This window comes from Etheostoma cragini, chromosome 8 (genome assembly GCF_013103735.1).
Source record: "Etheostoma cragini isolate CJK2018 chromosome 8, CSU_Ecrag_1.0, whole genome shotgun sequence".
Classification (NCBI taxonomy): Eukaryota; Metazoa; Chordata; class Actinopteri; order Perciformes; family Percidae; genus Etheostoma; species Etheostoma cragini.
Genome location: NC_048414.1, coordinates 10,256,640 through 10,283,968, shown reverse-complemented (window position 1 = coordinate 10,283,968; position 27,329 = coordinate 10,256,640). Strand labels below are relative to the sequence as shown.

The 27,329-nt window shown below is 38.7% G+C and overlaps 1 protein-coding gene and 2 long non-coding RNA genes across 3 annotated transcripts; 1 reads left to right on the top strand and 2 right to left on the bottom strand.

Annotated features, from left to right (window-relative positions):
* Positions 1-3,018: 3,018 nt before the first annotated feature.
* LOC117948578 lies at positions 3,019-16,690 on the top strand. Its single transcript, XR_004657485.1, has 3 exons — positions 3,019-3,089; positions 6,996-7,000; positions 16,680-16,690. It is a non-coding gene; the product is annotated as an uncharacterized LOC117948578 (long non-coding RNA).
* LOC117948579 lies at positions 5,424-27,329 on the bottom strand. Its single transcript, XR_004657486.1, has 3 exons — positions 27,273-27,329; positions 18,615-18,620; positions 5,424-5,435 (listed from the first exon to the last, which is right to left on the bottom strand). It is a non-coding gene; the product is annotated as an uncharacterized LOC117948579 (long non-coding RNA).
* Positions 8,297-10,524, bottom strand: si:dkeyp-59c12.1 (uncharacterized protein LOC555379 homolog). The gene is made up of 4 exons (XM_034878271.1): positions 10,313-10,524; positions 10,170-10,223; positions 10,008-10,084; positions 8,297-9,425 (listed from the first exon to the last, which is right to left on the bottom strand). The coding sequence occupies exons 1-4, from the start codon at positions 10,359-10,361 to the stop codon at positions 9,000-9,002; spliced, it is 606 nt and encodes a 201-aa protein (XP_034734162.1). The 5' UTR covers positions 10,362-10,524; the 3' UTR covers positions 8,297-8,999.

The following is a 27,329-nucleotide window of genomic DNA, read 5'->3' as shown; positions in this document are numbered from 1 at the left end:
TGGTTTTGGCTCGCTGATAACATCCTGTATTTAATTAAAATTCATCGTAAGTCACAAATGAGGGTATATCATTTTACTCCCCAATCAGCTCAGAGTGATTTTCCCCTAAGATCCCTGTTCGGTTACGTTTCACCATCAATCAGTGGCAGGCTCTTTTGGCACACAGCAAGAAGCTGCTGTGAAGTAAACATATTTTCCTCTATCCTGTTATTATGTGGAGTTCCTTTAGGTGCACTGTATTCCAAAGCCTTGCATCATGTCAACTGAAGTCTCTAGGTGTACCATAAAAGCATTGTTATGAGTCCAAGGTGTTTCCCTGCCTTAGGCACAATGACGTAAAATTGCAATACAGATGCCATTCATTTAGCAAATACAGCCTAAAGGATTCATAACTAACATGTTCAACTATATATGGACCTATTAGTCCTATTAGTCTCTAGTATAATAAGTGCCCCACCAGACATCTTGCTGTGTGACCCTGAATTCTTTGGCAATACAAGCAATACCATTCTTCACATTCAGTACACATTCCCTGCAACTCCCCTTTTTTCAGCATATTTCAGAGGAGGAATATTAGACAAAGGGGCTGGTACACCACATCAGACCCCCGCAGTAAGTTCTGCTTGGAAGGCTAAGCTGCGGAGATGCATGTGCATACTAAGAGGACACATGCTGTACATGCTGTGTGGAATATTTTGCATGTAACCTGAATATCATGTGAGCCATCATTGAGGGTAAATCCAGGTTAAAACAACCTTTACATTTTGCATGCATGTCATTCGTGCCACATAAGGGTACAAACGTGACTTCAGCAAGCAGTAAATGAATCTCTGATTCAATTGAAATAACATCAAGAGACCATGGTCATTTCCACTAGTTATTCATTGAAAAATGTTTTTTGATCCATTTAGTCTATGAGTTTTTACAAATTTAGATACAATGTATATAAAACATAATAAAAGTTGAGCTGCCAATGATCAGAGAAATTCATTTGGAAGGTCACAGAATAGCCATCGATGTAAATCTATTTAAAACTGCTTATCAGTCAAGCAGTATCTAACTGTGGGTGATGTGGTCCTGGACAGATGTTGGGCGGTTTCTGTCACAGTCAATCCGATCTGATCAAACATACACAGTTGTGATGAAGCAGATTAGCTGATTAGATTAATTATTTAATGTTAAATAGAAATACAGCAAAGGTTTTTCAGCCAAGTTTCCAGTCGCTTTTTCATCTGCGTTTTTGTACATCATCAGTTAGTTAAAAGTCTGTTGCCTGGCAACCTTACAGTAACATTAATCCTCAGTGAGATACACGGAGATAGAAACAATAACAGTCTTTTCATCTGACTCTCAAGACGAAAGCAAATTTGCCCATTTCCTGAATTTTGAACTATTCCTTTAGTTCTATACTGAGACTTGTTTGAACCTGTTTGAATTACACAACATGCAGTTTTGTGATGTTATAATAAATAGGAAAATATAATGTAGTAACAAATACCTACAAGTTAAAATATAAATTTGCCTTTTGTGGCTCTTTATAAGAGCACGTATGGCCAGTTACTGCAGGCAGTATCTGCTGCACGGCAAACCTGGTCAACTTCTCAACACGCATTACGGTGTGATGAGTCACTCATCACCATGCCTGATTTAATTTACCGGCTCACAGGCGCTACCCTGTCTCACTCGACCACCACATAAACCCTTCATGTGAGAGGAAACGTTTTCCCAACTCAATCACCCATTTTATATTAGATCAAAGCATTATCAGCAATACACTCTGGACATGACTACCCTGCACTCAGTGTTGTATCTGTATTAAAGGCTCAGGCGAGCAAATAATCTCCTGTTTTGCAGGTGCACGTTAGATGTTGTGATTTAGTTGCTAAAGCTGAAATACAAATTGCGTTTTGTCATTTAATTATCGTTGATGGGAGAAACGTTGTATAATCAAATATAATCCTTTTCTATTATCATGTAAATTGAGAGTCTGTTAGATCAAGAGTGGTGGGCTTGAGACTGAAGAGACTCCTGTACCTGTTCCAATCACTCAAGCTATTATACACATCAAAGAGCACTTGTCAATAAGACACATCCGCATTGCCAGCTTCAGTGAAATTTGAAAGATTAAAAAAGAAAAGAATGGGAAAAGTACAATACAATCTAGCACGAGTAGCAAAAGGTATTTGTGATCTAGACCTCCATATTGTATGCAAAAGTGCTGTTAGCACCAGCAAAATAAACCATTAAAAAGCACTACTGAACTTTGAACTTTCACTACTTTCAGCGTTGGGGGTTAAAGGATAGTTACTGTGTATACACACCAGGACCTTATTTGCAAATCTGCTGAGCTGTAGAGCGCTGCAGGGGGTAAGTCTTTGCAGGGGAGCTCAGCAAAGGCAAAAGGGCATGGGCAAAGGGATAGTTGGCATTCTTGAAGAGTTAACACATTTCTTATTAAATCTGGTTAACAAAAAGGCTCATTGAGCACCATAGTTTGTTTTACAGTCAACACATTCCATACCCCCCTGTGTAAATCCTGTATTAGGAAACTGAAAGTCATTGTCAGATGGACAAAACCTGTAATGCCACGAGGTAAGAGTCCAGGTGTTAGCATGCCTGAACTCAAACAGGGGACATTACATTTTTGTAATTCTGAGAATTTTCTTCTAATAAAAGTGCATGAACCGCCTTGTTTAAACTTAAGTTAATGGGCTAGTGGTTCATCATTTGAAGTAGTAGTTTTGGAAAATGTGCTTATTTGCTTTCTTGCCAGGAGTTAGACAAGAGGATCGATACCACTCTTAGGTCTGTATGCTAAATACAGACCTAATATAATAACGTTTCATTTCCAGAAACTCAGAACTAAAAATGTACAAGGTGCTGTTTTATGAGAGGTGATGTGTGAGACTATTTTTAAACTAGGAGCAGTTGACAGGCAACCAGAGTAGACTCCAGGAAGTAACTTATCTAGGACAAGAAGTAGTCTAGCACATAACTTCAGGTAAAAATCAGGTATGTCACATTGTGCTACCTTAGGACAGAGCCAAGCTAGGTGTTTCCTATTGTTTCCAGTCTTCATGCTAAGCTAAGTTAACCAGCTATTGGCTCTAGTGTCATACTAAATGTACATGTTAGAGTGGTATTGACCTCCTCATCTAATGCCCAGCAGTAAAGGAAGGAAACACGTATTCCAAATTCTCAAACTATTTTTTTTAAATAAAAATGATGAAATGATGAAATGATGGTGTGTGTGTGTGTGTGTGTGTGTGTGTTCTGTCATGTCTATTTCAACAAGACTATAACTTGTATAAATAGTAGAAAAGTAAAGATATTTAAACATTTGATCCCAGTGAACTTTAAACTAATAATCACAGTTTTGTTTATATTTGTTCATAAACGCAATACAGTCATTCTGTAATCTCACCGTTTCTTTTACTTCTTTGTTTACCAGTTTGCTGTACTTGCTGACCTCCAAGCCCATGCATCCTATTTAAGTTGCTTACCTAGAAATGAAATAAACCCTGCTTGTATTTAATAAGGAAAGTAAATGAGAAAATGACATTGTGTTACAGCATAGATTTTGTTTCTTGAAATATGTTGCCAGCCAGGCAGGAAACAGCACTCAGCAGAGGTCTAAAACGTGACCTGAAGCTATGAGACATTGATGCATGTGTTAGATTGTATATCTGTTAGTTGTTTCTCTCCTTTTTCAGTTAATGTCAGATTTCTCTAAAGTTAAAGTTGGCTGTTAAATCAGAAAATACAGATATCTTTCATGCTGATTGTATTCCTTGTAAACAGAAGATTGGTAGGTTTCTTTACAGAGATTACCCGCAGGTAGATCTGGCATAATCATCAACTGCCTCAGAAACATTTGGATTACAATCCACAGACTGTGTTGTAAATTAAAACTAATCAAGACATTAAAATGTCAAAACTATTGCTGGTGAGCGCATTGCATGATCTTGGTTTGTTTTAAGGCCTTAAGTATTTTCTGAGGAAACTTAAGGAGTGCTCTTTATACGTTTTCATGGATACTACAGAGTACTTCATTGTTTACTCACCTCATTCTTCTATTAAGTGACTTTGGCTCAAAGCATCCAGTCAGAGTCCAATGATTTGGTTACTATTTGACTAAATTTTAAAAGGTGAGAGTCACGATATGCTATTTTGAATGAGTTGTAGTGCCAGATGCACTGAGACCATGCTCTCAGGAGCTGATCAACTCCTGGGATTCAAGTGGACTAAATGGTGTTGTAAACAAACTGCTGATTGCTTGTGGGTAGAAAATGCATTTTTGGAGGAGGGGATTCATGATACTGTTGTTACAAATAGCAGACAGGCCACAAGTATTTAAACACCAGCTCAGTATCAGTCTCAAACCTTAAACCAGTTGTTCCACTGTAGCATGGTCTCTAGCAGTGATCACCAGCAATTAAGTTTCTACATGAGATTTTAAAGCCACTTCTTCATGTGAAAACCCACAGTTTCTGTTGGAGAAAACCATGTTGAAGATTTGTGCAAAACTCTGACCCACGGACAGTGACACAGGCTAGTTAGAGCAGTATAATGATGTGTGGACTGGTTTCTTGCCCTGGGCTTATTTGAAAGCAGGTTGTAAACTTGGTTGCTAACCACAACATCTAGTTTCCAATAATTAAATGTGGTCCGGTGCCTTGTCCTGAAGCACTTCCTACCTCTAGTTGGTTTCAGAAACAAGACATTAAGTATTGAACCCCAGTGATGCAGTCTAAAAATTCTGACTCAACAGATCACTTTCAGGTATAATAGGATGTGGTGTGTAATACGAAAAGTAAGAAGAGACAGACACACAAGTACACAATATTTGCTGAATAGACTATCATATTGTTCACAGCCCAAGCTGATCCGCACAATTGTCCCCATAGGCTTTTATGAAAATAATTACAAATAGATCAGGGAAATACAAAATGCATGTACAATGATGCAGACAATAAACAGAAAGTACAATTTAGAATTAGGGTGCCATAAACCAAAAAAAAAAGCCAAGGCCATGCCCTATCACGCAAAGTTAACAAAAGTGAAAATAATGTGTGTATCTGCCCCATGATTCAGATCCACTCCAAAGTCTAATGGCTTCTTCCTTGGCAAAAGCCTTCCACCAATTTTGATAAAAAATCTGGCTAGTTGTTTTTTCCCATAATCGTGCTGACAAACAAACACACAAACAACTAAAAACAAACAAGCCAAACTGACAATGTATCCTCCTCGGCAGACGTAATGTATAATAAAAGACACTTGATCACCCATCCTCCCTCTTCACCCTTCAAAACTGTTTCAACTGGAGTTTGAAAGGATTCCAGTTAAGATCCATTTTGGCTCTCATGATCCCCTGAACAGAAAACAAGTTGTTTCAAAGTGAACTTTCAGTAATGGATCTTCTTCAAGCATCAATGCTCAAATGAGCTCCTTCATTAAATGAGAACTGCAGATGTCAGAGTGAGCAGATGCCTTTTATTTCATGCCACAGTACATGAAATCTCAGCTCCAGCACCTCCAAAAAGCTTTTACTTTGGTAGAAATTGGAATAAAAACTGTGTTTTAATTCCCCATGGATGCACGATGACATTCATTGTACAAAATGTCTTTGTGACATGGAAAAGAGTTTATTTTCACAACTAGACTGATGCATGAGTTCAGTGTCGGGTTGCTGTTTTCTGCAACCGATCTCTCCAATACCATCAGGCAGGCAAACCTTACTGTACCTTGACTAATTCTTGCCTTGCAACATATATAGGCTTATCTGAAGGCAGAAGTATGTCATACACCAGCAAGGTATTTGAGAATGAGTGGCTTTTAGATGAGTGTGATAGATATGTGAGATGTGCTGTGAGGCTTTGAAGTGTGAAGCTATAAAGACCAGCAGCACAAGTCTTTCTTGAAATACTGGAGGACACACAGCTATTTTGTACCGTATGAGTGTTGGATGTAATACATGATGATGTGCAGCTCTTTGAGGGGCATCAAATGTAACATGCTGCACGTGTGTAACATTAGTATGATGCAAGCAACGTGTACTGTTACCATGGGATGAGCAGCCAAGAATACTGTGCACACAACGCATTTTCATGACAGTCTGCCAACTCTTCATGCCGTACATAAAATGTATTTAACGGTGGAAAGTGCTTCACAGATGCCATTTGAAAGCTTTTTACAAACACAAATGTCAAAATGCCGGATTTGTTTTCCCATTGTGCCAGTTGACATGTGTTAAGTGCATATTAATTAAAATTAATACGAAAATTAGCCAACTAGTTAACACTGGCGCATTTGCAGGAATTTACAAAATAAATAAATCTTATATTTAGTGTGCTAAGTGTCCCAAAAGTATCTTTGTGCACAAAATATTGTTGAAGAAGTTTCATCTCAAAGGTTGTGACGTGAGATGCTAGTTATTATGCTGATGTTATTTTGTAATTTATCATTTACATTTTTCCAAATTCATTTTCCTCATTCAGTGGCATGATGAGTGGTTTCAGCCCATCTCTTGCTTGAATCAAAAAAAAATTAATCTCAAACCGAACGATGTGGTTTGGAAATGTCTTTTTTACATATTTACATTTTTCTGCAGAAATCTTGCTTCTTCCCTGTAACTGTTGATGTTACTGTGCCAGCACAGAGAGACACATGAAAACAGCTCTTGTATGTGAAATATCTTTGTCAGGTTTCAGTTTATTCTGGGTCATGCTGTGAAGTGACCAGAGACTGTGACGAGGACCTGCAGGGGCCAGACTGCCCCAGTCTTACATTGTTAACCCGTGCCTTGTTCCTGTCAGATTCCTCATACACAAAAATAGAGGAGAGGGGCGCTGGCACCAGATTACCTGCCATTTGACCTCCCGTGCTGCTGCCTTAATAGCCACACAGATGGACATCTTCTTGACACCAAACAACAGAGGTTGAAGGGAGGAAAAGAAAAAAAAAGACGTGTCTGCTGCCGAATGTTGAGGGGTCAGACCAAGTTTACTGGAGCAGGCCAGCCACAAATTAGAGGATTTTTTCATGTGGGAAGTGGTCTCCTAGTTTCACAGAGGAATTCACAGATCCTCACTGGAAAAGAGGATGGGTCTGATGTGTCAGCATGATTTAGGATGTGGGGAAGACTGGGTGAGAAGTGAAAAGGTTTATTCAAATATGTGGATGTTTTACAGACAATATCATCTATGTGGACTCAATAAACTGAACACTAAAACTAATATATTCGATCTCCTTCTCATGACTAAACAAACACTCAGTTAACTGTTTTTGGCTTGGTCTTTGATTTTGGACTGAACATCCACAAATACAAGAGCTGTGTCAAATGTGAGCATGGCTGTTGGCTGTCAGTACAGGCACAATGCTGAGCATGGGTCTTTTCCTCCATGTGTCCATCATAGAAATATTCCACATACTCCCACAAATGAGGATGCAACTCTTATCCAGCTTCTTCAAACACAAGAGTCCCTACCCGGTCCCTGGTGACTTTAGGTTGATGCCAGTGCCAACACCAGTACCCCTAAAGTGATGCTGATACCAATTCAATCGGGAGAGACTTTGTTGCAGATATGCAAATATTTGTTGTACATTAACATATATAAATGTACAGAATCTGTGGGGATTAGACTCCATCGTTGGAGCCTAGACACTGGTATTGGTAGAGAAAGAACCCAGAGACCGAACATTTTTGCCGTGGGTGATGAAGCCCGGAGGTGGAAGGGGCGGAGGAGGGTTGCACGTTTGCCTGAAAAGACAGCTGATAGCAAGGAGAGAAGACATCTAAACCAGGATGTCATGCTGTGATTGGATCATGAACTTTGTGGCCAATTTTGGTTGATTTACTGAAAAGTGAACGCCTCTTAACAGCTGAATAGTTTGAGGAAGAAATAATGGTGATTGAAGTTATTTAGAAGAATTTTTGAAAGAATTTGCGCTGAGCTCCATTGGAGTACTTTATTCATTCATTGATTTTGTTTAAATATCTAGGTACAAAAATGTTTAAATTCAGGTATTGCTTGACTGGAGAAGTTTCAATATTACTCAGAACCAGTTTATTTATTACATTAAGTATCAAGGTATCAAGGATTGATACATAGCCCTAACCATTACTTTGAGATGTAATGCATACGATGAATATAGTCCATAAGCCTCCATTTTGATCAAGTGCCAGCCACTAAATTTCTACTAAATCTAGCCTTTTTATCTGACTCCATATAAAGGTATGATGGTTTTCTCATTACTGAATAATCATGTTAACAGATTTTTAGAATCAACACAAATAAAAATCAAATTTTATGCTTTATTAAAATCCTTGTAAGACATAAAGACATGTTTAGACAAACAATACAGGACCCATAATTATTGATCAAACATATCAGAGCTCAAAAATATAGAAAACACTTTGGTATTTTGCTTTATGGTGTTTAGACTTGAATTACTACCAATATGTATGTTTTACTTCAACATGATTGAGCACTTATCAGTCACTTTTTCCACAAACGTTTCACTTGTGAATTGAAGAGCTTTTTTTCCCAACCTTTGGTCATTATCATGACTAAAGGCACATTCAGTTTTTGTGTAGAATGTCTTATTTTTAAGCCACAGCTTAAACATAATGCATACCTTGTTGCACTCAATAGTATACGTATTACATGTCAAGCATCTGTAAAATGATTGAGATTGTAATTCCATCAGTTTTGTGTGGCTTGAAGTGCAGCTAACCTCAAAACTTGTCACCAAAAAACATCTGTACCATTGCTTTGTGTCCATAAAGCTTAATGGCTTTTTTCTTTCTGGAGTCCTTCCATACTTTCCAACGAAAAGCAGCTCCCATCTCTGCAGTAGACTCAGGAGACTTCATGGTTACCTTTGGCGCATTAACATGGTAAAAGTTCACTGACAGACGGATATCCATCCAGTCAAACACATGTAATGTGTAACCTCTCTCATGCATATCTTCTGTCTTCTGTCTTGTTGCGGTCTGACTAAAAAGAGTCTGTCCGTCTTCTGGCAAACACTGCAGACATGCTTTTCACTATACCCCTGAACCCCAGGGGCCTCTTCATTGTCAGCTTGGTGTCCTTCACCCTGTCCAACAGCCCGTGAAACACCATGAGCACGCTGTGATAGTTCTCGGCCGCTGACACCTCGTAGAAGAGGCAGTCCGTGTTGAGAGCCAGCATCTGGCCCTCCTCGCTCAGCACTATTCGCCTATGGTGCAGGTCCCTCTTGTTACCCACAATCACTATGGGTGCTTTGTCTGCTTTCAGATAGTCTTTAGTGGACTTGATGGTCTGAATGAGCCTGCTGACGGTGTTGAAACTGGCCCTGTCGCAGATGCTGTAGACGAGAACGTAGCCGTCTGCCCACTGGACCTTCTTCTCAAAGAGTGACGTCTCCATGGAAAAATCCTGTAAACATCAGATCATTTAGGTTTAAAAGTAACAAAATACATTAACTCAAACATTGTTCTTAGGTACAAATACCTGTAGTTTATTTGAGTTTGTTCCATTTTGTGTTACTTTATATTTCTATGCCACTAAATTTCAGACAGAAATATTGTACTTTTTACTGCACTACAGCTGTACTTATTAGTTACTTTTTCCAGATTCAGATTTTACACACAAACACGTGATAGATTATTATAGATAAAATTACCCAGTAGTTAAAATTAGCTGCATCCCACATTTAAATGCAGTTTACACATTAGGGTATCAGTAATAATTAAACAATATGATAATAGTGGTATGAAAGGGACTTTTAGGCTATAGGCCCATTTCGCTAAACTTATACTTGCATATAATTTTGAATGAAGAAACTTCTCTTGTAATAGAGTATGTTTACATTGCCTTTTTCTACTTTTTCTTAATTTGAGGATTTGAGGAGTAGGCCTAGGCCTATACTGCATCGACCACAGCACAGCTTGTCAGCAGAATAAAGCATTCTATCATAAATCATTGATAAAAATGGTCAGATAGTTATTTCTACCTTACCTCAGAATAAGGTGAATCCCAAACATTGAGAGTGACTTCCCTCCCATCTGCCATACAACTGTGACTGTAGATGGATTCTGCAGGACAAACGTGAAGTTAATGGAAAGTCAGATGAAAGTAAAAAAGTTGCATTTCATCAATGTTACTAAAACAGACACTTACCAATATCTCCGTACTCTCCGATGAATCTTCGAGTTAAAAGACGCACAGTCAGCGCTGAAAAACAAAAAGCGTTAACGCATGTGTAACAGAAACATGCATAGGGCCAACCTAAAACTATATTTATCCGCTTCAGACGTGTTTACCTGATTTCCCGACGCTTTCTGTCCCCATTACAACAATGTTGGCGTCCATGTTCAGTAAGGCAGCTGTGTGTGGAGCCGCTGAGCTCCGTGTGAGGAGGACGAGGCTGCTATACTCTTATTATAGGACACACAGGTGGGCGGAGTAAACAAATCACCCATGACAACACCAGCAGCAGCAATCAAGTAATGAGGGGGCCCTCACGTGTTCTCGAGCACGCGTCTGTGTGTGTCAGGAACCCCCCGCAGGTGAGTGAAAAAAAACACCTCTTTGGTATCAATGATAGACTATTCCATGTGTGTTGTCTTAAATGTAGAATAGATTTATTCTTTCACGTGTTATTTTTTTTTTTAACAATTAAACACACGCCTTAACCTCTGCTTTCTTATGGTGGCCATTTCAGTAGATTCCCTGTTTTATTGCATAAGGCTACTTCAAGTAGGCCTGTTAAGTTACTCCTCTAGTAAACTAGTATTCACATGAAATAAAACAATAAAACATTGAGACCATTAAACAAAGCACACTGTATAGCAATAACCCATAGGCCTATGACTCAAACACTAGAGAACTGTTCCCACCTCGGTCCTCCTACAGGTTGTCTCAATGGAACTACAGCTTGCGCTATGGTCCCCGTTTGGGTTTCCTCATTGGACACAACTGGAAATTTCATGCATTGTTCGTCTGCTATTTCATTACTAAATTCACTTATGAGACTTTTTTAAGCGAGAATTCAACTATGTGGGGCTCAAGCAGTTTAACAAAAAATGTTGGTTATTACAAATTTGTTCTGACTGTGTCGGATTGCAGAAGCTCCACAGTCTGACGTGACAGCCGGTGTAACAACAAATTCTGTGACCATCGTATTTTGAGACTGTGTTGGTCGCTGACATGCCCAATTACACCTGACTGCAGTAGATCGGGGTTGGCTGTCCAGCTTCACAGACCCCGCTGTGAGCTGGCTGGAGCTCTCTCAAGGCACTCGAGGACAAGAGGCGTTTATTTCACCGGTGTCTTGTTTAAATAACTCAACACATACAGTATTTCCATTATAAGACATGACATTTGGTTTTTCGAGTTATACTGCTCCACAATTATTGCGGGCGTAACAAGCTCGCTGACCGCCCACGGTGAAAGGGCAGAAAGACACGCGTCTGACTTTGACACACATGTAAATATATTGTAATGTGTAAATCTGTCAGTCCTCTATCATAGGCACCGATTTATGTATTCCTCTGTGCGTGCTCACGCCCTTTAAAAAAAGTAGTGGCTGCTGTCATGTTGCAATCAAAAATACGGTCTATGGTTGCGATTGTTGTTGGGTCAGACCTATCTGCTAGCGATGGGGGGCCGAGAGCCACATGGAAAAGTTTGCACCAAACAAGCTTGTTTGAAATTTGCTGTTTCATGAATACAAAAGTTGGGTGAGCCTTCCCCCTGGACTAAAAAAACGTTGGATGACCCTCCCTTCAACAAAAAATGAAAAAAAACATGACCCCCCCCCTCTGGTGGTCCATTCCAGAAATACCAAACGGTCCCTGGTACATCTTTGCCGAGCACAAACAGTGGTCTACAGAAACCATTACAAATTGAGGTCATGCCTTTTTTGTCATTCATTTTGGAGGGACATAGAAAAATGATTAGCTGGCGAAGGAATGGGTTATATTAACGTTATTTTTGACTAATTGATCTCAAAACTTCGCCGCTAGCCCTTTTATTAAAAAACGAACAGTCCATACATCCATAAAGGCAGATTTTTGTATCATGACATTTTAAGGAAATCAGCGGTAGCCTTCAGTTTACTCAAGTAACTTTGGTCCTTCTTGTATTTGACTCATTTATTTCCATTACATGACACTTTATAGCCTACTTCTACTTCACTACGTTTCAGAGGAAAATGTTGCACTTTTTACTACATTTATCTGACAGCTATTTGCTATTTATAATTTGACACAACCAATATGACAAGCTTATAAAATATGATTCATTGTTATAGATTAAACTACCCAGTAGTATTTAAAAACTAGCTCCACCTCAATCAACTATTAAAATGCTGTAGGGCCTACTCAGTTATAACAGTAATCTAATGATATAAACCAATTTATACTAACACATGGGTTATTTTTCTACATTCATATCATACTATTTTAACGTTTGATTATATGCTATTATTTAGGTAACATTTTAATGCATGACTTTTACTTGTCATAGAGTATTTTGACACTGTATAGGCGTATTGCAAGTTATTAAAAAAGTAGTCCATGTGCTAATCTGTGTGTTGATCCATTTAAGAGTTGCAGGTTTGGAAGTTTTAGAAGGTTTCACCTTTTAAACTTCAATCCAGTCTAACAAATCAATGTTTTCTATTGGTGCAACATTAACAGCAGCCACAAGGGGGAAGTAGATTTCAATAAATGTCTTATACTAACAGATGTTTCTTCCTGAGGCCAGAAAAGGCAGAGGAGGCCAGTTAAACACTGATTGGCTTAGCAGAAGCAGACCCTCAGGTAATTAGAGTGTGTGTGTGTGTGTGTGTGTGTGTGTTTGTGTGTGTGTGTGTGTGTGTGTGTCTGTGTGTGTGTCTGTGTGTATTTCCAGCTTCCCATAGGCTACAACTACACAATCCTCTTTCAATCTGCCTTGTGCCAGTAACCTGGTTTCCTTTGTGCACTTAAACGTTGTGCAGACAACGTCAAGTCGGTCCAATATAAGATACACTTTTACTGAAACATGTTTTTTTAACTTCTGATTTCTTCCACCTTTTTATACATGTTGTAGTAAGATAAACTCCTCAGTGACATGAGGCACTTATCTACACTGCAGCAGTAAAACCAGATCACATCTCTGATATCATTTCCTCTCTCTTGTCTCATTTAAATAAGATTATTCTTAGACTAGAAGCTCCATTAATATGTGAATATTTGGCTGCTTTCATATATTTACAATGGTTATAACAGAGTTTTAAGGCATACATTTATCATACAGGGAAAACCTGAGCTTCAACCTCTGAAATTTAGTTGGAGAAAATGGCAAACATTTATTTGTAGTAATTGTCCTTTGTCCTTTTTTATTGGTGCATTAACTGCGAAAATAGTTATAATATTTTACATGTTTTTTAAACATCTGTAATTTTCATTATGAGAGGTGTTAGCAGGTGTGGCACTGTCTCATTAACACACACAACAACCAGCTGGCCAGTGCAACCGACCCATAAACTATTGTAATTTTCTGTACATATATTAAGAACTCTGCAACAAATTGTTGCAGAAAAATAGTCCAGTATGCAGAAAATAAAGTGCTGTATGTTAAAAATTTTAATTTTGCTCAGGAGTGGAGATCTTCACACCAAACTGCCAAACTGTCAAACTGTATGTATGTGATGTTAAATGAACGTGCAGTGAATTATGCAGCATCAAAGACTATTTTAGAAGTAGAATTTCTAGGATTTAATGAAGCAACCATCTTTATCTTGCATGGTCATTTTAATCCCTCAGAGACTTTGAAAGAGAGAAATCTAAGGGTTTATTCATTTCAAAAGACTTGAGGATTACTGTAGGTATTGAGGTTACTACCAAACATTCTTTAGTACATTAAAAATCATGTAGACTTCTTTATAGTCATAAAGACTCAAACCTCTGCAATGTTCAGAGGTAAAGTCGTTATACACTCGTTTCCTTGAAAGCTGTTTCACAAGAACTTGCTTAGGCTGTGTGTGCTTATGCAAATCAATCTTCTTACAGACTTCAGTTACACTCGCTGTATGTGTGTGACAATTCCACTTTTCCCTGTTTCAGGACTGTGATAAGGAAATACACTTAAAAACTATCCTCTCAACAAAAGAAGCCAGATGGCAGGCCTTATTTATATTAACACTTGATTTGCATTTCTGTTTGGAATGTGCCACTTTGAATAGAGAAGGATAAAACTGAAGTGAGTTAGTAATACACAGCTTGTCTGAAGGTGTGCACTGTATATTTACATTCCTTTTCAGCTCACTTTAAAACTATCATGAAATAAGTGTCTCATAAGATGCCGGTGAAGAAGACATTAAGATTCCACATATTCAATGTCTAGAAAACCTGTTTGCAAGGTTCACACCCTCTGGACATATGTTGCACTTCTCTGTGAATAAGAAAAACACTGACTGAGTCCTCTTAATACACTGAGCAAAGGAACTTAAATGCTCAGGGTTTCTTATTTTGGATGATTCCTGTATGTATTTACAGTATGCAACAGTCATGCATCTGTGCATTTTCTTGTCATGCCAATTTCATTACCAGACCCATCTCCCCACCACATTGGGTCTGGCTACACCACACATACATGTGGGATAAGAGGAAAAAAACACCCAGTTTTTTTTTTTGCATTTCTTTAAACCAATCACAATTGTCCTGGGCTTTGCTAAGCTCCAGACGCAAATACGTGGCTCTGCGAAATGGTCTCAGGAAGGAACATGTTTTGGTGTAATATTTGCATCCCAATAAAAGAAAATGCTACATACATTATTAAATCAAGTTAACTGTGCACACAATACGTGAGCTATTTTAATTTGCTGGATACATGGCTACATTTTACTTCCTCTTTCCAGTGTATCACCCTGTGTTGTGTTACTTAGTCCACAGCAATCCTGCCACAATCACTCCCAAAATGTCCCAGTTGGATAGTAAATGTATGGTGTACTATTGATGAATTGTAGTACTATGTCAATGAACAATAGTAATATTCATTGTTAATCTTTTCTCTTTGGGTTTGGATAATTCTCTTTGGGTTCATCACTAAAAACAACCGCTTTCTCCGCATGGTGGTGCTGTAGGTAAAGTCCAGTCATGAGGATCACTATAGTCAGTAAGATTCATCTTTTGTCCATGAATGTCTGTAAAAAAACAAAACACATAAAATAAATAAATAAAGTAATTGTAATCTAACAGTTGTTGAGATATTTCATTTCGGATGAAGAGGTGGACCGACCAAGAGACCAGCACTGCTAGCATGGCTAAAAACATTATTTAGAGCATCTTTAAATATGTGTAAACTGAATAGCAGTGTTTAGACTGAAAGTGCATTTTTTGGTCGGCATGTTGTTAAACAATGAGATATAAATTGAGAATATTTCTATCACTAAAGGATGCGGAACAGAAATCTACATATGGACATCTGCAGACAAAGACAGATTGAGATAGTCCAAAGAAAAAAGATAATTTCTAAAGAACTAATCAGTTGCTTGCAGCTGATAAAACTGAAGGCGTCCATCATCAGCAGCCACTTAACACTTTAACACTGATGCTCTCATTAGACAGCTGTGATACAGGACTAGAAAAGAGGGAAGAGCAGGCCATTAGCATGTAATTTCCCAGACAGGAAGGAAGCTTTCATACTTGCATCGTCAGAATTACAGGATGAGGAAAAAAGAACAGGGCACACCAGCCTTTATATACAGAGACTGAAATTATTCCTCCTCCCCTACTGGCAACATTGGCAGCGAAAGAGGAGGAAAGAGACCTTTCCAAACTAATATGTGGAGAAGTTATTTAAAAAGCCTTTGCAATGTCCTCAATTCTGTTTTTAGCTTGCATCTGATTGAAAATATAATAACTTTGACATGTTGTCCTTGCAGATATTATAATACTTAATTCCTCTGTGTCATATAAAAGATGTGGTTTATTGGCACACATACTCACTCCACTCAATGAACAAAGATCCTTTCCAGGCTGCTGTTCCACTGCAGCTGAGTTTGTCAAGCGACCATATGTTCACATGTAGCTTTTAGTTCAGTTGCATTTTCAAGAATGGGTTGTGTGTTTACTGGGAAAAGTGCTGCCTGAATATTTCATGGGATAAATATGGTAAGTGGTGTGTAATGGTCTCTGGAGGCTCTACAGAATTTCACATAATATCTTAGCCATCTCTCATATGTTTCCTCTCAGATTGTGCCCCAGGGCAAGAGAACTTCTGAATGTTTTACTTACGTAAATGAATTTTTTGTTAGAAATAACTACGAATGAAATAGTACAATGTTAAGCAAAAACATTGACTATTTAAACATTATTGTGTTTAAAGCATGAAGGATTGTCCATAAAATTATCTGTTGGGTTTTGTGTATCCCGGAGTTGGGAAGAACCAAAATGTCTGCGGAACACATAAACATGTAACTAATTTTATATCTTTAAAGATGCCCTAATCAATATTTTTACGCTATCAATGGAACAATTCATATGTAATGTGAAAGTGACGCTTGTAGTGATGAACTCACATGAATCTCCAGTCATCATAAGCTCCACACCGTGTTCATATTTTACTCATTGTTTTGGTTTTACAGCAGCATCTTCTCTGATTTGTCACTCTTACGGCTCTCATCTGCATCATTTCAAGAAGCAGGCAGCTGGGTATTTTTTTTAGCTAAAACTCTTTGATAATCCACCCTACACAATGTGTAAAGAGACACATATTTCTTCACAGTAGTTTTAATATCAACTGCGAACAACAAAAAAGTGCAGAGGAACATTGCGTTGCCATCCGTGGAGACTCCACTGTCCCACGAGTATACGTGTTTTCTCAAGTCCTGGATTTATTTTCTCACTACACATTAGATTCTCTGTAGATCAGAGGACAATCACATTACTCCTATGATGCTGCAGATTGTGGTGGCAGGAAGGTCCATGCACACTGAGTAGCTTTCTGTTTATTTGCATACATTTACAGTATGCAAATGTGCTCGAGACAGACTATAGCAACACTGGCCGTGACTCCTTTCATTCTAGGTCTCTTTTTGGCAATGTTTTTAACCAGGATTGCAGAAAAGAAAATTAAAAGATTAAGATTTTATTCTTAAAAATCTGTGTTAGATAGTGATAGTAACAATTTCAAATGTAAAAATGTTGTATTCAACACTACAATGAGACTAGGAGTAGCACTGAGGCCAGGAAAGTCACATGAATATCTTGTGCTGTGCTGAGCAAAATTTGAAGTGAATTATCTCTTCAGTTGCATGAAATCACCTTAACTCTGGACAGCCTCCAGTGACAGAGAGCCTTTTGGATGTGGTGCCCAATTAGTCAGCTTTTCAACATGAATTATCAGCTCACCACATGCCAAACATTGACAATCAAAATGTCAGCGACTAAAATATCTCCCTTGCAAAAGTAGCGATTAAATGTGCTAAGTGAAGGGATGGATTCTACAAAACTGCTTGGCTGTCACTATGGACTGTTTCATGCTTTAAGCCCACACTGCAGAGGTATGTGCTGGTTACTGTTTCTCATAAGGATGGTTGCAAAATCCCATCATGTGGATAACCCCCATCTATCTTAAACAAAGCTGTGCTTTAACTTCCCCTTTAAGTCCAGGACGGCGACGTTTGATTGATGGTGTTCCTCCGTAGTTGCCAGTTGTAGCTGAGCCATAGAAAGAAGGCTTTAATTAAAGGAATTATAGGCATGTGGTGGTAATTCCCTTTCAAAAGAAGTCACATGACAAAACTTATACTTAACATAAACATATGCACTGAAAGCTTTTTACCCTCAACCCTCTACTCTCAAGTAACTAGACTAACTCTCAACTCGTCACGTAAACAACGGATGGTCAGGACGCTTTGGCATAATTTTTCAATGTGCTGGGTAGTCCAATAGACTTCAACGCATTGTTAATTTTGTGAATTTAAACAAAAGTACATGGTTAGGTTCAGGACAAGATCAGGTTAAATTAAGTTGTTAGAATTTAACGTACATAACTAACGTCAAGTGTTTAAATGAGTCAATGTCGACTTTTGCCTTCACACGAGACACAAACACTGGCCTATTGGTTAAAAAGTCCTGTGTTTGTTGTTAACTCATTTTAAGTTGATATGTTGAACTTGTCAGCAAACTGTTGATTATTTAAACATCCAGCAGACACGGAGAGACATTATCATTCATACAGGGTCGTGTTTCTGTCCACCTGATGAATGCAAATCCAATATTCACTCTCTTTTAACTCTCCACCAACTCCTGAGGGAAAAATGTTTTTTTTTTAGCTGCTAAATGATTTACTATGTTCACTAGCTATTCACTAACTGTTTGTCTGCTGTTTGGCGCTGAGCAGGAAGTGTACAGTAATTGTATAGAGCTGTTTACACTAAAAACAGCTTCAGCAGTGAGAGTGAACCAAAGCAGTGAAGTTGCGGCTGGACAGTTAAACCTTGAGCAGAACTCATTTTTACTCATTGTTGTCACTATAAGGCTCCATCAAGATGAAAGGAGCTGAAGATCCATGTAATAATTTTATACAGTTCCATCACTGATTGCATCCGCTTTCACATTGTTATTAGGCCACAAAGGCCTTAAGGCCGACAAGCCGAAACATGTAAGTCCGACAACAGTTGTTTTTGGTACTACTACTGGAGTTTTGACCTCTTGTTTGACCTGTTGTACCACCAGATAAATAATTCTATAAATATCACATAAAACAGGCTATAAACCTTTTGCACAGCTACAAAAGTAACGCACTTGAACACAGGACTTAAACCCCAGTCTTTTTGCTAATCTTATCTAGTCATATTGGTGCCTAAACTTAAACTGGCATTGCCGCATGACGGTTACCTTTTGTCAGCTAAACTTAACTGCAACAGCCGCATAAACAACCGGGCCTCGCGGTTAACTTCAAAGCGCAGCACGGTACAATATCATACGAATCGTACATGAAAATGTGTAGGATAAAAACATATTAACTGTGCATAAGTGTCACCGGAGGGCAAACAAAATAAGTTTGGGCTCAACTGTAGCACAAAACTTAGAAGCATGGGACTGTTGCTTGAGCCCATATAAGGGTTTTTCTTAAACATCTTAACACAAGATACACAGTATACAATAACTCTTATGACAAGCTGTTTAACTACCTTTGAATGTTAGCTCACATCTGTTTGCCTTCAGCCTTGTGACACTTTGTATAGCAAACATGAGATTAACTTGCAACGATAAAAGACCACTTTAGGATATTTACATAGGGCATTTGTATATTTATGGTGTACATCATTATAAAGCTATACATTGAGGCTCATAAGGTCATTAAAGCCTGAACATGAGTCAACAAAGTGCCAGTGCAGTTGCTCCAGGTTACATGTTGATTACATCATGGTTGCTCATCTCTGTGGTTTCTTGCTTTGGGAGCAAGTTGTTCCTGTTTGCAAATACTATTTTGACAGACAAATGGAGGCTGATGTGGGAAAACCAAAATGAACTAAAAACTGTGACTAGTCGACGCCTGACTGAAACGTCCTCTCAACAGGTCCTCAGGGTGATCTTTTCTGTCCTGCCATTGTTTCCATCGCACCCCATTTGTAACACAAACATTTGTATGTGCATCCCCATGCTTAGCTAGCCCCCCATTCTTCTTCCTTACTCTTTGTTTGTATGCCATCTGACTCGTCTTTCAGGTTTCAGCAGCTTTGCATTTTTCCTCCCTATAAACACATTCATGTGCCCATGTTGGGCGTTGGGCTGGTGTTTCAAAAGTCCTCACAAAAAAAAATGCTGTTGTGTTTTTGAAAAAGGCCACCTCAGCTGGGTGGAGTAACTTTTATGTGAATCCAATGTTTGTAGTAGCATCATTTGGATTAATGCTGAGTGAATAGCAGCTTCATGAGGCGAGGTTGCTTCTGGAAATAAGCACATGCATCCCTTGGCTTTATTTAACCTGGAGAGAAAACTGGACCATGTTACTTTTTTCAATACTATGTTTGAAACCTTCTCCCCAACAGTGAAGACGGTATTACTCTATTTTAAAACCAGACGCTGCCATCTCTGTTGGTATTGGTTTAAAAATAGATAGCAGAGTGGCAGCATGGAATGGTTTAAAATTTAGAACAGACAGAAGCACGTTATATTTAGACAGACGACAAATGAAAAAAGTGCCCTGTGACTTAAGCACATTATTTTTATAACTCCCCATTGGATTTTTGCAAATGCCATTTCATTTCATTGTCATTACGTTTATGTAGTATTTATGTGTCCTGAAGATCTCTGCCTGAGAACATTTACTTTGAGGTATTACTTCACTTCTGCTCACTCTGACTAACTGCAAGTAAATGGACAAAGGCATTAATTATTGGTAGGCAAATCTGCACTCTTTAAGTCTGACCTCTCAATTACTCTTCCTTTTGTCAGAGTTGTAAGCAATGAGTGATTAAAACTGATCTCTTATTGAGAAAAGAACAATTGGTTATAAAGTCTAAACAGTTATGCAATATGAATCCAGTTAAAAGTGATATGAATCAAAGTAAATCCAACACTTAACACAGATGGTTTCTTATAAACACGGCTTCATTCCAGCTGCAGCTAAAGGAATATCTTTACATTGTCTTAGTTTTTTTTGTGTTCTGGCCTTAGAGTTTTGGCACATGATGAAACTGAATACTCAGCAAGTCTGAGGGAGACTTGACACCAGGGGATAACATGGTGGGAGTTATCCAGCAAATAATTCCTTGCAGTTGCTGTGAGTTTTAAGTAAACACCGTCCTCTGCAGAGGCTGCTCCCTCCAGGTGAATTCCAGCTCAGCAGCACTGCATGGCTGAGGGGATGCAGCGCCTGAAGCCGAACTGGCTGGACATCAGTCTGACAGAGACAACTTTGGACTCAGAATGAAGGAAGATGCTGTCACTGTACTGAACTGAACGGGTTTCAGTCGGAGTTTGTTAGAAATGAGATAACTGTAAAACACTGGCGCTTTTTGTGTGTTTTTGCATAAATAAAAGTGAGAGGTAACTTCAGTCATTTGAGTTACAAGTATTGTCTTCAGGTTACATAATAATGACAGTATTGTTTTCCATTCTAAGAATAAGACTGGCAGAAGTTAAGAAATATAACAGTCTTGACATATGAAATGATGTGGTTAGAAATAGACAACGTGAAGCAAGGGAAAAGATCAGCACCACTCTCATATTTCTGTGTTAGCTGGAGCCGGGGGGCAATTAGCTTAGCATAAAGACTGGAAGCAGGGGGAAATGGCTACCCTGCCTCTGTCCAGAGTTAAACAAACTAAGGTCTGCTTGGCAACCTCATGATGACAACAAGGCTCCAGGAAGGATGTAACTCCAGTTAAAAACTCAGCTTGTTGTTTTTACATTTAGGTTTTTGCACAGATCAAACCAATGAGATACATGAATGTGTTTTAGTGAGCTTTAGAGGTGCTGGTAGGTGGAGCTTTCATTCTTTTAAAAGAGCCAGGCAAACTGTTTCCCTAAGTTTCCAGTCTTAACGTTTAGCAAAACTGACATTTATTCCCTCAACTAAAGACTTCATATACATTTCTCTCTGTCTATGTTGCAACTTTAGGTGTCATCACTTTGCAAAGACTGCAGAGACTGAATCAGTTCCAGTCCACATGAATGAAACTGGTACTTTTATTTATCAATGCACTTTGAAGTTATAATTGGATTACCATGATAAAAAAAACTTTATCAAACACCAAATTGCCTCTTTATGATAAAGACACAGCATCAGCAGTTGACCATAATCCCCACAATGCTTTTTTAAATGAGTTCACTCACAGTCCCATTTTCAATTAAAGCTGTTGATAAGTTCACAACATAAAGTCCCTCAGCACCGTTCCCACTGCCCATATCCTTCCGGAACCGTTTCTATAGCAACCCCTGTGGTGTAATTGAATGGCAAAAGGCTGAGAATTGTTTTTAGAATAGATGCCAAGATCTAATGACAGATGAGAAGAGGCCGGTGAAACAATAATTGGACTTGAAAAACCACAACTCTGTAAGACCTGACTTCGCTGTGGAAGAATCCTCAGTGAATTGAATAAAGCTGCATATGTTCCCATTGCAGGATAGGTTTGCATTGTGTTTGAGGCTAGAAGAGACAGAGACAAAACTAATCTTGACAGCGCCAGGTAACAGACAGACAAGGAGAGACTGTCCTCCTGAGCCTTACTGAAGGTGAAACCCTGTGTGGGACCAAAGGTGCAGTAAACCTTAACAATTCAAAGACCTTGTTTGTTTGTTTGTGAAAGCAATGAAGAATAGTAGAAAATAATTTCTCAGAAAAGAATCCACTCACAGTCTCAACTGAACGTAGCGAATTGTTTTAACGTGTCACTTAAAGCACAAATTGCTTTGAGTGATATGTTAAAACATTTCGAACAAAGGCAAGCATGTAAGACTTACTGTATATATATTGTATATATATTTTACAGTGATGAAAATAAGTATTTGAACACCCTGCTATTTTGCAAGTTCTCCCACTCAGAAATCATGGAAGGGTCTGAAATTGTCATCGTCCACTGTGAGTGACACAATCTAAAAAGAAAATTCCTGAAATTACAACGTATGATTTTGTATTGATTTTTCAATAGAGAAAAGATTCTCTATTGGGTTTAGGTCTGGAGACTGGCTAGGCCACGCCAGAACCTTGATATGCTTCTTACAGAGCCACTACTTGGTTATCCAGGCTGTGTGCTTCAGGTCATTGTCATGTAAGAAGACCCAGCCTTGACCCATCTTCAATGCTCTGACTGAGGGAAGGAGTTTTTTTCCCCAAAATCTCGCAATACATGGCCCCTGTCATCATCTCCTTAATACAGTGCAGTCTTCCTGTCCCATGTGCAGAAAAACACCCCCAAAGCATGATGCTACCTCCCCCATGCTTCACAGTAGGGATGGTGTTCTTGGGATGGTACTCATCATTCTTCTTCCTCCAAACACGGTTAGTGGAATTATGACCAAAAAATTCTATTTGGTCTCATCTGACCCCATGACTTTCTCCCATGACTCCTCTGGATCATCCAAATGGTCATTGGCAAACTCAAGACAGGCCTTAACATGTGTTGGTTTAAGCAGGGGAACCTTCCGTCCTTCAGTGTAATACCAACAGTAACCTTAGTAACGGTGGTCCCTGCTCAATCACCAGCTCCTCCCGTGTAGTTCTGGGCTGATTTCTCACCTTTCTTAGGATCATTGAGACCCCACAAGTTGAGATCTTGAATGGAGCCCCAGTCCGAGGGAGATTGACAGTCATGTTTAGCTTCTTCCATTGTCTAATGGTTGCTCCAACAGTGGACCTTTTTTCACCAAGCTGCTTTGCAATCTACCCGTAGCCCTTTCCAGCCTTGTGGAGGTGTACAATTTAGTCTCTAGTATCTTTGGACAGCTCTTTGGTCTTGGCCATGTTAGTAGTTGGATTCGGATGGGGTGGACAGGTTTCTTTATGCAGCTAACGACCTCAAACAGGTGCATCTAATTTAGGATAATAAATGGAGTGGAGGTGGACATTTTGAAGGCAGACTAACAGGTCTTTGAGGGTCAGAATTCTTGCTGATAGACAGGTGTTCAAATATTTATTTGCAGCATCTTACAAATAAATTGTTAAAAAATCATACGTTGTGATTTCAGGATTTTTTTTTAGATTATGTCTCTCAAAGTGGACATGCACCTACGATGACAATTTCAGACCCCTCCATGATTTCTAAGTGGGAGAACTTGCAAAATAGCAGGGTGTTCAAATACTTATTTCCCTCACTGTATATGTGTGTGTGCGTGTGTGTGTGTGTGTGTGTGTGTGTGTTCTAGTCTAAAAACCTTCCTTTGGTAAACAACAGTAACAGGTAGTGCAGGTATGTGTTCCTTAAAACTTTGGGCAGTAAAGTTGCCTTCAAGCAGCATTGTTTGTACTCTCAGTTATTCCTACCACTACCATGTCCCAGTGTTTCCCGGCAGACGGGCTGGGCTTCTTTTCCACAGTCCACCCTTGTGGGGTGGAGCTGCTATTCCAAATTCTATAAATAGCAGTTGTTTCAGAGGGCAGAACAATAGTCTGCAGGCTTTTCCATTCACACATTCCTGGCACCAGTCCGAGCCGTCTCCACCCACAGCCTGTTATACAGTACCTGACTCATGTCCCTGGACGTCTACTATATGTTAACAGTGCTGCAAACACACACACACACTGAAAATGTTATGATCACACTCACACATATTTCTGTCCTACATTTTCAATCCAACTATTCTTGTTCTCAGAAACCCAGAAACGAATCTAAGCAGACTAGTGTATTACAATAATTAGAGAACTGTGTATATGTATTAATGGATGGTACACAGGTGTAGCATCTGTAGGGTTACAAGATAATTAAAGGACAAACATCTCTTACACAGATTCATTTTAAAGCTCCTACTCAGATGTAGTCTGGCCCCCACACAGGTGTTTCCCTTGTCTGATGGACCTCAGTCTTTTCAGAACTGTGTGGCTGCGCACGGACTGACTTTCTTCACTTTGGTTTTGTTGCACTTGTAAAGAAATTCCACACCCGAAAGTGGCAAAGGTAAGCTGTGAGTCCTAGCAAAAAAAGGCAGTGCTAGAAAAAAGGAGTCATCCCAATGCTCTTGATATAAACTAACATTTTAAGAAATTGGTACGTTTAAATCGCAAAAGAACAAAAGAACATGGACTGTAAAAAATATGTTCAGCCACCGTCGAGATATCAATATATAAAGTCAAGAAGACTGTCTTACTCACAATTTTGAGGGTGCAGGTTTAGTTTAACATCAATATGCTTTAGCTGTAGGTGGGTGAATTGAAACTAATGTACATATGAACATGTTTACCCAGGGAAACTTGAACATAAAGGAATAAAAAACATTGCTAAGGAGATAAACCTTTAAGGTCTCCTTCATGTGTCATTAAGGATATTGAGCTTGGGAACATAGGGGAACATCAATACACTCCAGAGAAAATACTAGCTAGTAGGAAACATGCTACAACTGGTATTTAAGAATTGTGATCACAACAGCTTTCTGAGCTAACTGGCTAGCTCATTAAAAAAAGCAATGTATTGTTTTAAATAGGGCTGTGACTGAGCCTGCATTCAATTAGGTTGAGAGATAGTCTCTCTTCTTATTGTACTGTGAGAAATATATGAATTTGAAATAAAAAACGTATATACTGTACATTCTGAGTTTATAGAATACTCAGAAACAGCCCTATTTATGCAGAGAGAAAACAATATTTGCTGCAAAATATGTTGGCATACACTAAAATAAAAAGCTCTGTAGTAAATGTTTCTGAGTGATTACATCTGTAAAAGAATGTGTTTTTAAAGTGTATTTGTTATCTTGTGCTCATCTAGTTTTTACAGTAACATTGCCAGACCTTACTCTGCCAGGCTATACCACACACATTCTGGGATAGGGGAATAAAAGGCTCTGGGTTGTTTGCCATTTAAACCAATCACAATCGTCCTGGGCTGTGATAAGTCTTCAGTGGCTCTGTAAAATGTTCTCAGGAAGGAACTTGTTTTGGTAGCGTTTTGCACCCTGCAAGAACACACCAAATAAAATATTAAATTAAGTTGTTCACACAATGATCACACAAAACAGTAACATGAGCTACTTCAATTTGCGGGATACACATTAAATGTCATTTTCTCTTACCAGTGTACCGCAGTGTGTACTTTGTTCACAGAAATCCCATCCCATTGGTTCCAAAACGTCACAGTTAAACAATAAATACCATAAGCATTCTTTCTAAATCTCTACAATCATTCACTGAAACAACCAAGCATGTCTGCCTTATTGCATGATTCAAATTTTCTTCAAAACTTGAAGTTTGTAGTTGTTCCCCGAATAGAAAGAAGTTTGAGAATGGCAATACACAGAAATCGAAAGGTGAGGGAAATCTTGTGTGTTTTACTTTAATCGTACTTTTCTTGTGTAAAACATAATTATCGAATAATATGTAATTTTCCTTTGTAAATCTTGAACATTCAGAACACATTTGCAAACACACACACACACACACACACACAGGTAGCTGTTGCAGCTGTGTAGGTTACGGGGTCTTTGAACCATTAATCTTTCACACAATCTGAAACTAACATGTGGCTCAAACCAAACTGTAGATTTACATCTCTCATAGTGTTGTTCCTTTAGCTTTTAAAATTTACATAGTACTTTTCTCAGTTTTGGCTCATCAGCACTCGGTGGGATATTGGTAGCCTAAGACTAAAACAGAGTTTGTCTGATTCAAGCTTCTGACTCTAAAACTGTCAGCTTGACCGTCAACATTTGGCCTTTGCTTCCAGCAGGCTGAATGTAGGAAGCAACATGCAGAAGCGTCGAAGTATTTCTGTGTGGGAGTTTGCTGGTCGAGAGGGAGGGAGCATCTACGATTGATGACCAATTTGCATTGGACATCTGCCAAAAAACTCAGTCAGAGATTGAGGGGGCCGCCCTGAATAACAGTTGACAGTTAAATCATGCAGTGATCATTTCTAGTTTTTATTGTGGGTTCATGTGTTGTTATAAGAAAGTGAGAAAGAGTCAGTTCCAGGTCCTCTGGGTTCACTACCGATGATACTGAGGGTCATGGAAAATATGTTATCATGTTATTGCAGAACTATCAAAGGATCAAACTGATATCGATATGTGCATTTTCTAGGCTACATAACTGTCAAAGGATTTAATCATTCACTCTGTGGATCAAATGTTTTTTTGTGTTTTACAATAGAGGAAATGTTATGTTAAGATCTCAAAATGTAGCTTTCTATGTTTTGTTTATTCGTAAGAACTAAAACGGCATATTAACATAATTTATTAGAGACATATTTTGTATAATTTTGTAAAAAGTAAGTATCTCAATTAACAGGTCAAACAAGACAGACCAATAGTTTATATGCAGGCTATAGTATTTAGGGTCGCAAGTAATGATTATTTTATCAATTAATCAAAAGTCAGAAAATAAAAAAAATGCAACACAGATGTTTTAATCTGTCCTTTTCATCTGAGCAACAGTCCACAACTGAAATAAATGGTTTAAATCTAACTATCAATCAAGGACTCTGTGTGTGTGTGTGTGTGTGTGTGTGTGTGTTTGTGTGTGTGTGTGTGTGTGTGTATGTGTGTGCATGTGTGTGTGTGTGTGTGTGTGTGTTTGTGTGTGTGTTTGACATCTTGTTGTGAGACTTTACACCATAAAGTAAAAAATACTGGGAACCAAGCAATTGGCCCGTTCCGAACTGGCACACATTTCAAACCGGCACTGCACTAGTGA